At 42.8% G+C, this 17,395-nt stretch overlaps 1 protein-coding gene across 2 annotated transcripts in view; it reads left to right on the top strand.

Moving 5' to 3' along the window:
• Positions 1-17,395, top strand: part of MCAM (melanoma cell adhesion molecule) — a 222,107-nt gene that overhangs the window by 80,984 nt on the left and 123,728 nt on the right. For both annotated transcript variants that reach the window (XM_073566449.1, XM_073566450.1), the window contains exon 2: positions 14,329-14,453. In XM_073566449.1, coding sequence (XP_073422550.1) covers positions 14,329-14,453 — 125 coding nt within the window. The remainder of the gene's footprint in view (positions 1-14,328; positions 14,454-17,395) is intronic.

A 17,395-nucleotide genomic window follows, 5' to 3' on the forward strand; every position in this document is an offset into this window, starting at 1 on the left:
TGCACTCACCTGAGGATGTGCCCTGATCTCACTATCGTCCCTATACGGGATCTTTCACCCCATTGCCATGCAGGATACCTAATCCCTCACTTGCCCTGCTCTTATTCCTAAGTAGGGAACTGGCAAGTGAGAGCACTGTTCCCACTGCTGCACTAATACCACAAAAGGAATGGAAAGACAGACACCAAAAGGGACAGCGTAACAAAAAATGCAACACTTAGCTTTCTCTACTGCAAAGCACTGCTCAGCAGGATAAAGACACCAGATCAGCGAACTCAGCAAAGCACTACTGCACCCAGCCAGCTACTTCCTCCAGCTCAGTCACTGCAGATTCCTCTAAGGCTACTTTCACACATCAGGTTTTCGTCGTCAGGCGCGATCCGGCGTCGTGCCGGAATGCCGGATCCGGCAAATGTTTTGTAAAACCTGATGTGCCGGATCCGGTTTTCTGTTGGATCCGTCTTGTTCTTGACAGACAAAACCGGATCCGTCTCATCCGGTTCATCCGTTTTTCTATCCGTTTTTCGACGGATTACGCCGGATCCGGTTTTTAAAATTGACCCTTGTGGCCTTCCGAACGGGATTGGCTACTGGAAAACTATATATAGCATGTTCCTACAGCCCTTCTTTGACAGGTTGTAGAGGAGAAAGTGCAGGTTGGAGAGAAGAGCAAGTTACTGGCGAAGATGGATGTTGTCATTGGAAATATTTTGAAGAATTTGGCGGATTTTATAGCGGAGGCGAATCGTTTGAGGGTGATTGTTCTGGAGAAGGAGAGAGCGAGACAGCAGCGCATCAGGCATCGTAGACGACGTTTGTGGATCCACCCCATCACAGCCAAGAGAATGACGCGTGGGGTCTATTCTACACTCTGCATGGACCTTCGACGAAACCCGGATAAATTTTTTGGAAATGTTCGGATGAAAATGGACAATTTTGATTACTTGGTGGAGCGCATTGCACACCTCATAAGAAAAGCGGACACCTATTGCCGCTTCTCTGTTTCACCCGCAGAGCGTCTGATGGTGACTTTAAGGTAAGCCACATTTATTGGATGTGATCGCATCAGAGCACACTTTCACTGCAATCTTGTTGGTGGTAGTTTGTATCTCCAAGTGTTATAGCTCAGTTTTGGTATGTAATGCTGTGATTTAAAACTATTTATTGTTTTTTAATTCCCCACAGATTTCTTGCAACTGGAGAATCCCTTTCGTCACTGCATTTCCAGTACAGACTCGGGATTTCCACCATATCTGGAATTGTGAAGTACACATGCCGTGCACTGTGGGACTCCTTAGCTGAAGAGTTTTTACCAGAGCCCACAACAGAGAGGTGGATTGAAATTGCTGACAAGTTTCAACAGATATGTCAGTTTCCCAACTGGGAGTGTGGAGAGAGGACTGGGATCGTGGTGGGGAAGGAACAGTTAGAGGTGATGGTGTGGAAAAAGCTACAGAATGGGTGGACATGTGGGAGGCAGAAGAGGTGGTGGGCGGTGGAGTGGAGGGTTGGGCAGGGACTGTAGGAGCAGATGATGTTGATGGAAAGTTGTATGGGGAAGGAGTTTGGTACGGGGAAGGAGTTTGGTACGGGGAAGGAGTTTGGTACGGGGCAGGTTGCTGGAAGTGGGGAGATGTCTGGTACTGGGGAGGTTGCTGGTAATGGGGAGGTTGCTGGTATGTAATAGGAGGGGGAGGATGGAAAGTGGCTGGAGGGGGTGCAGATGTAATAGGAGGGGGAGGATGGAAAGTGGCTGGAGGGGGTGCAGGTGGAGGAACTACAGTGGTGGGAGGTGGAGGTTGGGAGGTAATCTGCTGTAGAGCACCGTGGCACGAATGCATTACATGCATCTGCTGGGTAGGAGATAGTGTTGCCATGCGCTCCACAACAGACCTGAAAAAGGTGTGGTTTGGTGAAGATCTTGCTTCTGAATGCATGGTTTGCAGAAGTGTCTTCACCTCCAGAATGCTGGAGTTGATCTGCTGAAAGCCTGCGGAGATTTGCTCTGACAAGACTTTTAGACAGTTCTGGAAAGATGCATTCAGATGCAAGAACTCTGGCGCATAACTCTTTTCCTGACCCCTCTGCCGCTGCCACCCAGTACCCGCAGGTGTACTAGAGGTGGCAGGGGCAGAAGGGTGGGGTAAAGGGAAAGCGATCTCCTCACCAGCAGCTTCATGTAATGTAGGCGGCCACGATGCTCCTGTGCTGGTGGATGGGACAGATGGGTCGAATGTGTGGGAAGGTGCAGATGTACCGGGGCGGTCGAAGTGTCCCTCGGTGCCGGTCTCCTCAGGGATCGCCTCAGAAGGGTCCAATTGTGCAGGCTCCCGAGTGCTGCTCACCGTGCTGTGGAATAAAGAGAAAAAAAAACAATTAAAATAGTGACATGGTATGGCCCTGGCTGAAAAAAAAAAGTTACATCTAAACATTTTTTTGTCATATGTGGTGTGTAATATTTACCTTCTGGTGAGCATTGTTTCCCGGAGGAACGACAGGGCTCGTGCGTACTTGTACTTGCTCCTGCGTCCTCCAGATCCACTCGGGGCCCGCATCTCTTTATTGAACTCCTTCTTGAAACGATCCCTCACAGACCGCCACCGCTTCACAATTCTCTCCCCTGAAACGAGAAAGGACAAAGTGGTTAGTATACAACATCAGTGTTTCCCAAACTCCAGTCCTCATGGTCCCCAGGGGTCATGTTTTCAGGATTTCCAAAGTAAATAGAAATCCTGAACACATGATCCGTGGGGACCACGAGGACTGGAGTTCGGTAAACACTGGTTTAAATCAAGCAACCGGTACTGTATATACTTACGCTCTTTAATCTGGGCCCGAGCTTCGAGGTCCTCCCAGCGGTCCACAAGGAGCGAACAGATTTCCTCCCAGAGTCGTCGGGTAACGATAAGGTCAGCATGGCGGCGGTCAGCCATATTCCAGAGCGGCTCCCTTTCTCTGACGAGATCGATGAGGTGGTCCACATCGAGTCCTCCATCCTCACCGTCAGAGTCGGGAGCACGCTGTGAAGGCTGTTAAAGAAAAAGACAAAAATAACATAATTAGCCTCCACAAAAGAAATGAAATAAAAAGTGCAAAAAAACAAAGCAAAAATATTTATACTTACACGCTGGTGACCGCCGCGTTGCTGTCGCCGACGACCCTGGGAGGCACTGCGAGGACCTCTTGGCCGAGCACCAGATTGGGAAGACTAGAGAAGAAAACAAAAAATGTTATGTCTTTGGATGTAGGCATTTGTTTGCTGTGTGTGGTCTGCAGAACATTGTTTTCTATGTGTTGTGTGTAGTGTGATGTTGTATTTCTGCGTTTGATGCAAAAAACTTACCAATTGTGAGCCCACTCCAAGTGTCTGTCCACCCCTTCCTTCTTCTTCTGGGAGCTCCTGTTCATCTTGTGATTCCTGTTTTGAAATAAAAGGCAATGAATAGACATATATTACAGAGATGATGGATTTTGGAAATAAAAACTTACCGTCAAACGCTGACGATGCGAGGGAGGGCTCCCAGAAGATGATGTGCTGTCTTCCTGGTGGCCAGACTCCATGGCTGTGGGTGGTGTTCCAGCTGCTGCCATTGCTGCTGCTGCTGCTGCATCTATTGGGCGGCTGTTGAATAAAGAGAAACAAAGGGCCAATGAATATCTTGATATTCAATAGCCCTAGTTTGGAGGAATGGGGATTTGATAATTACCGTCTCTCATCTGCTGCTGGACTCCCCTCCCGTTGTTCAGCATGCTGCTCCATTTGGGGTGGTGCTGATGGTGCTGCTGCTGCAGATGTCTGCTGCCTTCTCCTGCTCCTGGTTCTTGGCTTGGGTGGCATGTTGGGTGTGGCTGAGGGTCCCACTGTCTTGCTTTTATATATGTCTTGTGGGCAGAGCTACTGAGCATGCTCAGACCAAAAAAACCGGATCCGGCCACCGGATCCGGCTGTCGCCGGATCAGGCGCATTGCGGCGCTCATAGGCTTTCATTGTATGAAAAAGCCGGACACGCCGGATCCGGCGTGTCCGGCTTTTTCGCCGGAGACAAAAAACGTTACAGTAGCCGTTTTTTCCAGACGCCGGATCGCGTCACATTGCCGGATCCGGCGAAAATCGGATGAAACGCATGGCTATCCGGCTCGATCCGGCTCTAATGCAAGTCAATGGGGGGGAAACCGGATCCGGCATTGCATTTCGCCGGATCCGGTTTCTGTCAAAAGCGCCGGATCGCGCCTGACGGCGAAAACCTGATGTGTGAAAGAGGCCTAACACTCACAGTCAGCTGATGCATCAAGTGACCTCTTGAAGGATGGTGGGAGTGGTCACCACCCACATCAGCAGACCCAACAGCAATGCAATTACATCAGCAGGTCAGCGGGGGAAAAACTGACATTAACCCCCCAATGGCCTGAAAGGAAAAAAGTTTAAATCTAAGAAGCCAGATCTGCCACAGATCCAAAAATGGTTTGTGACACTGAGTTTTTATAAAACTGGGAAATTTGCATAACCTGGCCTTTCCTAATGATGATAGTGAAAAGTCATAACCCTAACAGGCTATTTAAGGTCTGAAACCTTTGTCAAAGTTATCCGAGCACAAAAATCTTCAAGTGTGCCCAAGCATTTGCTTTGGCCCCTTTTCTTTTTTGTAATTTTTAAAATTTAAAAAATGTCAATATAGTTATATTTTTTGCCTAAAATACAAAAGGAAATGTGTTATCTTTTACTTTATCCCTTTTAGAGATCATTTCCTCTTGAACTCACTTAACTGTGCACAATAATAGTAACTTTGACCAGGAGTGAGCAAACTTTTATATTCCACTTTAGTTCCTTTTACCTGGTCAATGCATGACAATATTATGAATTTCATATTATATATCAAGTTCTAACCCAGTGAGCAAAACTACAAAATGTTGTGCTAATTTGCTTACATAATTTGCTGGATACAGTATGTTGATTTCAACATACCGTATATACTTGTGTATAAGCCGACCTGAGTATAAGCCGAGACCCCTAATTTTGCCACAAAAAACTGGGAAAACTTATTGACTCACGCATAAGCCTAGGGTGGAAAATGCAGCAGCTACTGGTAAATTTAAAAAATAAAAATAGATACCAATAAAAGTAAAATTAATTGAAACATCAGTAGGTTAAATGTTTTTGAATATCATACAGTTCATGATGGCCCCATAAAATGCCTCATATGCTGCTCCATAAGATGCTCCATAGATTATGCCCCATAAGATGCTCCATAGATTATGCCCCATAAGATGTTCCATAGATTATGCCCCATATGCTGCCACATAAAATGCTCCATAGATTATGCCTCATAAAATGCTCCATAGATTATGCCCCATAAGATGCTCCATAAAATGCTCCATAGATTATGCCCCATAAAATGCTCCATAGCATATGCCCCATGAGATGCTCCATAAAATGCTCCATAGATTATGCCCCATAAGATGCTCCATAAAATATGCCCCAAAAGATGCTCCATAGATTATGCCCCATATGCTGCTCCATAAGATGCTCCATAGTTTATGCCCCATATGCTGTCCAATAAGATGCTCCATAGATTATGCCCTATAAGCTGCTGCTGCAAATAAAAAAAATGACATACTCAACTCTTGTCACTGGGGGCCAGGTGCCAGAGTCCTGAGCAGGCGGGGACATTGGCGCGCTATGGGGAACAGGTGCCAGTGTCACCGCTGGCTCAGGGCCCTGTCACCTCAGATATTCACCTGTCCCCGTTCCACCACTGCTGCTCTGTCTTCCAAGTCCTCTGTCAGTGACGTTCAGGCAGCAGAGGGCACGGCGCGCACTAACTACATCACTGCGCCCTCTGACCTGAACGTCAAAGTCAGAGGATGCGGAGGACAGAGCGGCGTGCAGCGGTGGACCGGGTACAGGTGAATATTGCATATACTTAGCCCCTCCTGGCGCGGTCTCTGCAACCCCGCTTCTCCCACGGTCTCAGGCTCATTTCTTCAGCGGTCACGTGGTACCACTCATTAAAGTCATGAATATGCGCACATTCATGACTTTAATGAGTGGTACCACGTGACTGCTAAAGGAAGGAGCCTGAGACAGTGGGAGAAGTTTGGGGGCCGCAGAGACGCACCGGGGGTAAGTATGATCTGACACCCCCACTCCCCTGGCATATATGACTCACGTATAAGCCGAATGGGCTGAAAAGCTCGGCTTATACGCGAGTATATACAGTAGATGTAATTAGTTTAACAAGCTACCTTGCAACTGAAAACCAAACAGTCCATCTTGGCACCCAGGGGTGGACATATCAATCATTCAACATGCACAGGAGACCAAGTGGTAAAAGGACTCCCTACCATGTCCAAGACAGATGGAAATGTGCATTATGATGAGTTATTGGGCTTCAAAAGTCCCATATATTGTCCTTGCACAGGGGCTCTTCTGTCTGTGTCCGCTAGTGTTGGCATCCATATATAGTACTGTATATTTTAGAACTTATCCAACACTCACAACTATTTATGAAAATGTTTTGACCCCTGTAATTTTCTATTTCACCTTAGATAGTGCTTCTTATTTTGCTACAAAAACTACTTGTCTTTATTAATACTTTAGATGGCTGCATTCACACTAATGATAAATATGATGCTTTTCTAGTTTTTTCCAAATTCTCCTCCATTTGACTCTGAGGCATAAAAGTCTTGTGAAAGCTCTGTTGTATGAAGGAAAAATACATCTTGTTACTAAGCATCTCACCAGATGGATTCTAGAGAGGCTGCTGAATACAAGACTTGTTTTATCAAAAAATACTGGGAGGGGCAGAAATGAATGAGATAGATGTCAGTGAAAGTAAGAAGACTGGTGTATTCTGAAAGATACAAACAAGAAGACACTAAGTTCTACTAAAAGATACACAAGAGTAAAGAATTTAAGGCGAGATGTGGATATCAATACTGATAAATAATTTCTTTAGTTTAAATAGGACTATTCACCAGTTTGGGCATGTTAAACTGGCCCCATCATGGAATAGTGCCTGCAAAGCTGAGTAAAACATAGTTGTTTTTATTTTTCCTTCTCTTCATTGTGGAGATGTTAGCTTGTAAAGTTTAGGTTATAGTTCATGTTACAGTTATAGTGTAAGAGGTACAGGAAGTAAGATTTGTTGGATGCAGTGAAGAGCTGGAGGCAGAGAAGGGGTTAAAAGGATTTACTAGAACAGGTTATTATCATACAAGGAATACTCCACACAGGGAGACAAAATCAGTAATGGCAACAACAGGATTTGCACACAAAAACAATATTTGAGAAGAAGGTGTACGAAAAAGATAACTTATCGCTTGCAGTTCTTGTTGAGGAAAGGCTGGTATATCTCCCGCCGGCATCATAGTTCATGGACAATGTCTCTGGCTCTGTTACAGAGGAACGAAAAGCACCGTCTCCCGACCGTGCCGATGTATCCATTCCCGCTTGGTTGAAGTAGCCTCTAGGAACGGAGCAAGTCAGATTGTCTCCCACTGAGAGCGGGAAGGAGTCATCCAGCAAGGAAGGGTCAGAGGACAGCTCAGTAGGGACACAGTGAGTTTGCAAGTCAGAACACTTGGGGTGATGTGGAGAAAGCCGTCGGAGCAGTGGGGAGGGAGTCAACCTTCTCCTTATTCTCCTGTCGCCTTCCCGCCAAATCTCCCTCGTTCCTGCACTCATTCCCTTTTATCTCCCCCCACGCCCCCTGCTGTCCAGTGCAAAGGTCCTCCCATCCCAGAAGAACCTTCCCCTGGCAACAGTGGTGACAGACCCCAAAGTGCATAGGAAACCACTGAGATGAGATCTGGAAATGATTGTAATGATAAATTGCTCATATCTGCTGTATCTCTACACAGCAACTGCAGTGATCAGTGAGGAGAGAAGGGCATGCTCTTTTCTCCCCTGCATTATGCTGCCTTTAATTGGTCAACTTCATGCAGGGGAAGAAGTACACAACCCCAGAGAAAAATCTCTGGTAACACACAGTTGAACTATAACATAAATTATAATCTAAACTTTACAAGCTACTACCTCCGCAACGGAGAGGAAAATTTAAAAATGAAAACTATTTTTTACTTTGCTCTTCAGCCACTATTCCACGATATGGCCAGTTTAACATGCTCAAACTGGTAAAGGGTCCTTCTTAACTGATTTCCATGAAGGGTTGTAACTAAGTTAGTTAATAAATTCTATTACATTCCACAGGAAAGTAATGTAAAATCTGTTTGACAGCAGCTTTATTGAGTAAGTAGCATTGCACACACTGATCTTTTGTCTAAAAAGTGAGTTGAATGATAATCTGAAATTGAAGGCAGTGACCACTATGCAAAGTAGAAATTGTTACAATAAGTAGTTTGAAGAAGTTAACGCTTTCTGGAGACTGAATGCTGCTATGTAGACTACCAAATAAAGCAGAAAAACATAATATAACACTATAATAACCTTACACTAGTTACTATAGGGAACTGTATAAATAAACACTCCTCCAACAGAGAAGCCCCCTGAGCTGTTGGGGAGACGCAACTGAAGAGGCAATTCTACAGAAGAAATTCTACATTACACAGTCTTCTACTTACAGGAATCTCTGGTTTAGTTAGATTTAAAGGAAAATATATATATACATATTGTGACAAAGTCATTGGTAAAGTATTGGAGGATAGATATTTGTCACGGAGGTTATTAGCTTCAGTGATCTGAACATATGAAAATGTTCCAACACACTAAGTGCTGAGAGGGGTTAATCGGCCATGTAAAGGGCTATATTTAGTGAACAGCTGAAGAGTGGGTGAGAGGCTGGTCACCATATCTCCACCCCAGGGTGGAGTCTAGAAGGTAAATACACAGCCTTCTGGCTCATTCAGCATTGGGTGTGCCTGGAGATGAGAGCTCCAGAGCTGTATATTTGTGACAAGGAAAGTTGAACCATTTTATGTTTGTTCCTGAGCCTTCAGTTCTCCACAGCAACACGGACTGTGCCATATATTATGTTTTGTTTTCCCATTAGGCCAAGGACGTGTTTATTTTTGCTCACTCTGCACTGGTTTATGAGAGTACCTTTAATAAACCAGTGGAATGAAAGAGACAGCATTCCTATGTCTACCACTATGTGCAGCCGAGTGAACCGATCTACCACAAGACATATTCTGATTCTCTATATTGCTTACCCCATGTCCAGGGCATTGCAGTAGCTTAGATATACATGATTACAACCACTAACTGCTAACTAACTAATTGTCACTATATGAGTGGTCATAAACATGGACACCTAAGCTACTGCAATGTCCTGCACATGGTGTGAACACCATAGCAAATCAGAAGAACTATATGTTTCTAATTGGAGCTATTTGCTAATATAATTATTATTACATCTATTACATATTGGGATAGGATCTTGGAGATGGGAATACACCTTTAACTCTAAATGCAGAATTATGTAGGTAGAGCACATAGTAGAATGTGGAAGTGGATCAGTTTTACCTGGATGATGCTACAAAACTGAAGACATTGGGGTACATACAGTATATAAATACTGTCTTAAAGAGAATCTGTTATTAGACTCATGATGCCCAAATAACAAGCAGCATTAATCAAAGCCTGGCTGCACAATTGGTATGTTTTACACTGAAGCGCTGCACCTGGAATGGGGCAGGGAGAAGCCAGTCAGGTCTCTCCCTCTAATCCGACCGGCTTTTCTATGCAAGTTTACTCTAGAACTCAGCAGTGTTTAAGGTTGAAACCTACCTGGCCGCAGTCATGCCAGGTTCGGGCAGCTTGTATCTACTGATCTTTACATTTAGACAGCTTACAACTAGACTGGCTACACCAAGCGGTCTGGCTATGTGATACATATGGCACATCTTCAGGCACTTTGGGCTAACTTTATTTCATGCCTTGATTAATCTTCTTTGGACCCTTTTTATGGTGAAAGTTTAGAGCTATGTGGCGCATTTCAGGCCATACCCTTTCCACCAAGTCACACCCCATTCATCTAAATATTCAAGAATTGTACCGCACATATCGATCATCCAAAAAATTGACTGTGAAATGAATTCACAATGCACCAGAGAAATAAATGAGAACTTCCAGGGTTCTTGTTGTGCCCTCCTTGAATTCCTAAGTTGCACATCTTAATGATCCCGGGAAGCTCTATGCTTCATTCAAGGAAAATATGTTCTCAGGTTTGTTGTAGCAGTTCTGTCCTCTGCTACCCTGAGCCCCGGCTTCCACATTATCCCCAAGGACTTTAATAATAGCGCCTTTTATATGATGAATAGAAGGATCTGTCTGTATGAAGGGATGCAGTCTGGAGTTTGGTGTTGACTTAGTCAGCAGCATGTATGGCTTGTTGTACGACTGAGGTCTACATTTCATTTAAACATGCATAAAGTTTAATCGTCCTTTATTTTGTGTCACATTATTACGGAATGCTATTCTGTAAGATATTCTAATGTTCTCTATGTTGCATTTTGTCTCAGTAAATAGTAGTACGGTATCTTTTTAATTATTTTTCATTTTCAATTTTTTTTATTAAATTCACAGGGTAATTCAGCACCTATTGAACACATAACTATTCCTTTAAATAGATTTTCTGAACATAGGATATAAAACATAAAGTTCCCCTAAAAAAGAAAAGTTCTAAACTTTGTAATAAACTGGAATCAGCCCTCCTGGCACTGTAGTGCTATCACCGTGATCCCATGATATGTCACGTTGGGCCCTTCTGCCCAATCACTGCCTTTATGGCTGACAAGTCACTACCTTTACCCCTTAGGTAATTTTTTATTTTTGCTCTTTCATGTTTTCCTTCCCCTCTTCCTTGTGCCATAGCTTTATTATTTTTCCAAGGACATAAATTTACAGGGGCTTGTTTTTTGCAGGATGTGTTGTGTTTTGATTTTGATTTCTCTTTACAGTATTTACCAATTTGGCAAATGAATTCCAATTTTAACAAATGCAGCAATACCAACTGAGCCTATTGTATTTTTAATTTTTCTTTTCTTTACTATTAACGGGAGGAAAATGAGGTAAAAGAAAATACATTTAAAGAAAAGAAAATGAGAAAAGCTATTATTTTTTTGCCTTTACCATCCACAACTGCAGCTAGCACTTCTATGGTTTGATCAGGATGTGACAATACTATTGTAGCTTGGACCCACCCCTCTTTGTAGTTCTTGTACATGTATTGAATAGTTTTTGTACTTGAGTTGCCTTTTTTGGAATTGCCACAATATTTTTTGCACTTCCAAAATATAATTCTCAGGTTTTTAGATGAGATCAGCATATGTGTTTCAGATCTTTGATTTCCTGTTTGACCTGACTCTTACAAAGAGTTACACAGCATAGAAATATTCTCTTTACAGAGGACAAGAAAGAGTCCCAATACCAATTTGTCCAAAGTGAGTCATAAATACGATCCCAAACTGAGAATACATTGAGAATACTGTGAATAGTTTTGGCATGCTGAATACCCCTAGGACTTTAAACTGCTTCAAGGCATCACCATGAACAAATAATAGTTTTATCAACTTTTTATCACTCATCAAAACTTCTGGAACCTCTGATGACGGTTACATTTTTGTTCTAGTAGAAACTTGGTGCCTTCATCACTGTCATGGCTGGGTTTATTTTTTATAATGAAGTGTAATAGATTCAATATGGCCGTCATCAAACCTGTATCTATGTGTTAGCATTTCTTAGAGAGTTAGTTGAAATCTTTTGGGTGGTAAGTGGCAGGGAGTGTTAGATATGGTTTAGGCAATTGTCTGCTTTTGATTCCTAGTGAGCAGCAGTAGTCTGTGGATGAATATTGGATTTTACTTATTTATTAATTATTTTTCTTTGTCTTTTCTTGTATGAATATGGATGTGTACACTATTAAGCACCAAAACCAGACACATTTAAAAAAAAAGACAGGTACAAAACAGATGCCATGAAATAACAATCCCGTGCCTAAATCTCCACCACCATTCTCCATCCCCACGCGACTGAGCATTGAGGCTTCCCAATTTGTAAATTGTTGATGTCATTTCTACCTATGCCAGTCAGCCTTTCTTTAAATTTCTAAATTTACTCTCTCCCCATTTGTGAAGAGCATGGAAAGATTGTCTTCCTACTTGTTACAGCTGACAACCGCCTGCAACTGCTGTGATCTGAGGTGACTCCAATCATGGCAGCTAAGCCCCTTAGATACCTATGTAACTTCAGATGCTACCTTACTGGGTACCAACCACTGGTGGGCATTCCATTGGTGCAAACTGTGTAGTCGCACAGGGGCCCAAGAGATGAAGGGGCCTTCTTCCGCCTTCAAATCAGCAAACAGATTTTGTCACAGATACATAAGGGGTAAATTACGTTGAGCCACTAAAATTGCAAAAGACATACATGTTATTTTTGCACAGTGACCCTCTTCTATCTGCATGCACCCTTGTTAGCACCAATTTTTACCATATTAGGGTGCAGAGGCCGTATAAATCGTACTGAGATCAGGACACAGTATAAGGACAGGCCACCGGCTCTCCCAACCCGAGCATGAGAGTTTCATGTATTTCTATGCATTGTCACGCTCAAGTCACCAGCCAGTCCCAGCACTGTGCTCCAATCTCAGTTCAATTTATATGGACATCTGACTGAGCCCTTACTGAAATGTTCCAGTACCTCAAATATTCAAGGAGCCATCTCCATTGCCTATTTAATTCTTTCTAATCTAAATCTTATCCACTGTTAGAGCAGTTCTAACTGTAACTGTCACGGGGCAGTAGGGGGAAAACAGGAGACGTGGAACCAGGGTCCCTGAACTGCCCCTCAGGCTAAGGAGGTGCCCTGACTTTCCTTAACTTGGGCATTCACTTAATGGTAGTGAGGCCCAAGTCTCCAACCTGTCCATATCTTCTGTTTAGCCCTGAGCTAAACCCCAAAAGCCCTCCTCAGGAGGTGAGACAGGGAAAACATGTACTGCGCCAAAAACACAAAGGAAAGATACAACAGACACCACAGGGTTAAAGCAACTGAACAACAAAACTTATCTTCCTCTGCCGTCATGCACCGGACAGCCGAGTTAGGCACCAGAAAGGGAAATAGCTGTAGCTCCACTGCAACACAGTCTGCTCCTGAGTCCAGCTTGGTTGGTCTCCAAACGAATAATATCACCAACAGTGAGTGCAGCACCTGATGACCCTTTATAGGAAGGAGGGAGTGGTCACACCTGCTGACTGACTAACATGTAGTAACACCAGTGGCCACCAGGGGAGGGGGGAACCCAGAAGCAGACTCACTACCTGTAGTAACACCAGCGGCCACAGGGGCAAAAACCCATATTAACCCCCGAGGACCAGAAAGGAAAAAGGTTTATATACGAGAGTCCAGACTCTGACACAGATCCAAAAATGGATCGTGACAGTAACTTTAAACTTCCTTGGAGCCAGTCGGCGCTGGTGAGATTAAAGAAATACAGTTTTGTGATTTGAAAAACTCTAAGAAATTTGAATCTGGGGTGTCCTTTTAATTTATAGGCTTAATGAATATATGAAGCAGAATACATAGCTACAAAGTAAGTAACTCCTTGTATCCGCCCAATTTAGTCACATCCCTCAACAAGGCTTTCCTTCCAGATAATTACCACACCTCATGAAGTTTGGAAGGCCTGAGGACATTAACCTCTTCCCTACTCTAACATTGACTATAAAGACCATGGATGTGTGTGGCAATTGGACATTTTCCTGCTTGACCAAATCAGGTCAAACAAAGCATTGCACATTATTACCCATTAATTTCAGTTAACTCACTGCTCTACACTACATAGATATAGTTCAATATTAGAAAATAATGTAATAATTCTTACATTGAGGTCATCTGGCAGGAAGGAGTGTTAGAGCTGATTTTAAAGTGTGGGAGGAAACGAGAGAACCTGAAGAAGATTCAAAAAAGAAACAAACTCCATAAATATGTTTGTCAGATTCTGGTGCTGGAAGGAAGCATTGATTACAGTTAGAGGTGAGCAGATCGATTCATGGACCTCTGGTCCAGTGTCCAGGTCAGTGGTACCTGACGACTAGAAGGAAGGAAAGGGAACCTCTTACCGTCTACGGCTATTGATTAGCCAGGGCTGGTGTGATTCCATCTGTGCATGTCACATAGATGATGTTGAGTCCCGTTGATCGACCTATTCATGTCTAGTTACTACTATATACTGTACATAACAAGCTAATCTTCCTGTAGAAGATCTGAACTACCGGAAAGTACTGCATCATTTGTGAATAGTCTTGCACATTCCATTTATTTGCTGTTTATTCCTGCACATTTATTGTTTTTTCTTGGTCTCCTCGCAGGGACAGAGGGGCAGCATGATCATTTAACATCAGAAGTGAAGGTATTGTTGGGTCATAAAGCAAATCTTCCCTGTGGCGTGCACAGCCATGATGATTCCAGAGACTCCACACTGCAATGGCTGTATGTAAGTAAAAATAAAGAAGTGCCACCAATGTAATAATGCTCCATTTTGTATATATCCAACTAAAGGGAAGTACGAAAGTAAAATCAAAAAATATTTATTAATTCATCAAAGTTTAAAAGAGTTGAAACTATATATTATAGGGGTAATTAAGAACACAAGAAGAGTGAACCCTGAGCAAGCAAAGTTCATAGATGTAACATATATGTCACAGGTAAGTATAAGTGCACAAGCATGTTGCTAATGATCACCGTATAAGAGATATAATACAATAAATTGGACATCCAGTGGGCTCAATAATCCATACTAATATGTAGCGATTGAAAGCATAGAGTAAAGTGTAAGTGCATAAATACAACGCACTGATATACAGGGTATGAAATACAGAAGATAATAAAATTGATATTGCATACAGGACCATAAAAGTAGAGGGCTACCACAAATTAAATAAATCATTTATTATGAACATATACAGTAATCAGATGATATCAAAATTAAGGTGCCAAGAAAAGTATTTTTTTTGTTGTAGTGCTATATGGCTAATGTGGTATCCAATAGAGTAGGTATAAGTCCACTAGGAGACAGCAGAGAGTGCAGTGTACGTGATGTGAGGATTCACAAATCTGCAGTCATATAGGGTGATTGCAAACTTGTAGTCTAAGGTTGGACTATCCCCTTAAGGACCATTGCATTACTACTGATCTTTAGAAATAGAGAGAAATACGATAACCTCACACAGAATGCTCACTTTTATAGGCCAAACTCATACATCCGAAAGTCATGGTGCAACCTCCAACGTGAACTCAGCAGCCTCATATATGCCTCTGAGGCCCATAGAGTACAGACTGTGATGTACGGACTGGCCACCAGTCTTGTATCCTGAACTCAACAGCCTCATACAGCGTATGCCTATGTGGCCCATTGAGTTCGGGTCATGAGACCTGCGGCCAGTCCGTACATCACAGTCCGTAACACTGAATTCGACCTTAAGCACAGAGGACTGAACATGACTGTATATTTCATGGACTCCAGTCTCCAATGATTTAGCGATACAAGTGTATAGTCCTCACACTTGCTGAGTTCTGTTTGCGTAGTTCAGAAAGACAGAACGTTTTTTTTTTTCATCAATAAAGCTGTGTGAGGGTGTACTTTTTTGCAAGACAAGCTGTAGTTTTTATTACCACCATTTTGGGGTAAAGTATATTTTTATTCCATTTTTTTGTTGCGGGGGGGAATATAGATTACTAATACAGCAATTATGGCATGTTTTATATTGTGTTTACCTTGTGAGGAAAGAAAAAGGGTAATAGTTTGGCTTTTATTATTATTATTATTTTTTTTTTTTTTACAAATAGCAAAAGGCTCAGGAGCTGATCTGACAAGTCTCACACTTAAGGTACTGTCACACTTAGCGATGCACCAGCGATCCCGACTAGCGATATGACGCGGTCAGGATCGCTGGTGCATCGCTAAGTGGTCGCTAGTGAGCTTCCAAACAGACAGATCTCACCAGCGACATCGCAGGGGTCGGGGGTCGCTACTTACCTGTCAGACGCGGCGATCCTGACGTCCTCCCGCCCGTGTCCACGCGTCGCTCGTCTCTCCACAGGAAGTGCCGCATTAAGCTGACGACGAGAAACGGTCCTGGACGTTCTCACGCAATCAGCAATAACCAGCGGGGGAGCCGGTCATAGGTAAGTATGAGACACAGCGATATCGCTAGCAATATCGCTATAACGTCACAAGTTATAGCGATATTGCTAGCGATATCGCTAAGTGTGACAGGCCCTTTAGAAAGGGATTAATAAGGAGTAGTATGAAAATGTATTTGTTAAGATTGCTTTTGCGCTATTTTAGTGACTTTGTAGCGGTACATTTTATTTCTGATTATACGGTACTGTCAGCTGGAGCCACCAGTGGCCCTATTATTTCCCCTACATTCTTATGAGCAGCAGCTTTCCTGGTGGAATCATAGGCTATGTGGTCACTTATCATTCAAGTGAGTTCTGCATAGGGCCGCATTCCCACTTAGGCTGGAGTCACACACAACGAATAAAAAATCGGTCCCATTTTAACGATCCGAAATAGCACAAAGGTATCTTAACCAGTGATGCGCTTTTGATGCGATTTATCTTCATTGATGCGATTTTAACCCCTTCACCCCCAAGGGTGGTTTGCACGTTCATGACCGGGCCAATATTTACAATTCTGACCACTGTACCTTTATGAGGTCATAACTCTGGAACGCTTCCATAGATCCCAGTGATTCTGACATTGTTTTCTCGTGATATATTGTACTTCATGGTAGTGGTAAAATTTCATTCAAATAACTTGCGTTTATTTGTGAAAAAAACGGAAATTTGGCAAAAATTTTGAAAATTTCGCAATTTTCCAACTTTGAATTTTTATGCCCTTAAATCACAGAGATACGGCACACAAAAAACTTGATAACTAACATTTCCCACATGTTTACTTTACATCAGCACAATTTTGGAACCAAAATTTTTTTTTGTTAGGAAGTTATAAGGGTTAAAAGTTGACCAGCGATTTCTCATTTTTACAACACCATTTTCTTTTTAGGACCACATCACATTTGAAGCCACTTTGAGGGGTCTATATGATAGAAAATACCCAAAAGTGACACCATTCTAAAAACTGCACCCCTTAAGGTGCTCAAAACTACATTCAAGAAGTTTATTAACCCTTTAGGTGCATCACAGGAATTTTTTTGAATATTTAAAAAAAAATGAACATCTAACTTTTTTTCACAAAAAAAATACTTCAGGTTCAATTTTTTTTATTTTACCAAGGGTAACAGGAGAAACTGGACTGCAAAAGTTATTGTGCAATTTGTCCTGAGTACGCTGATACCTGATTTGTGGGGGGAACGACTGTTTCGGCGCATGGCAGAGCTCAGAATGGAAGGAGCGCCGTTTGACTTTTTC

Source organism: Dendrobates tinctorius, unplaced genomic scaffold (assembly GCF_039654945.1).
Source record: "Dendrobates tinctorius isolate UK_male_01 unplaced genomic scaffold, ASM3965494v1 ptg000018l, whole genome shotgun sequence".
Lineage (NCBI taxonomy): Eukaryota > Metazoa > Chordata > Amphibia > Anura > Dendrobatidae > Dendrobates > Dendrobates tinctorius.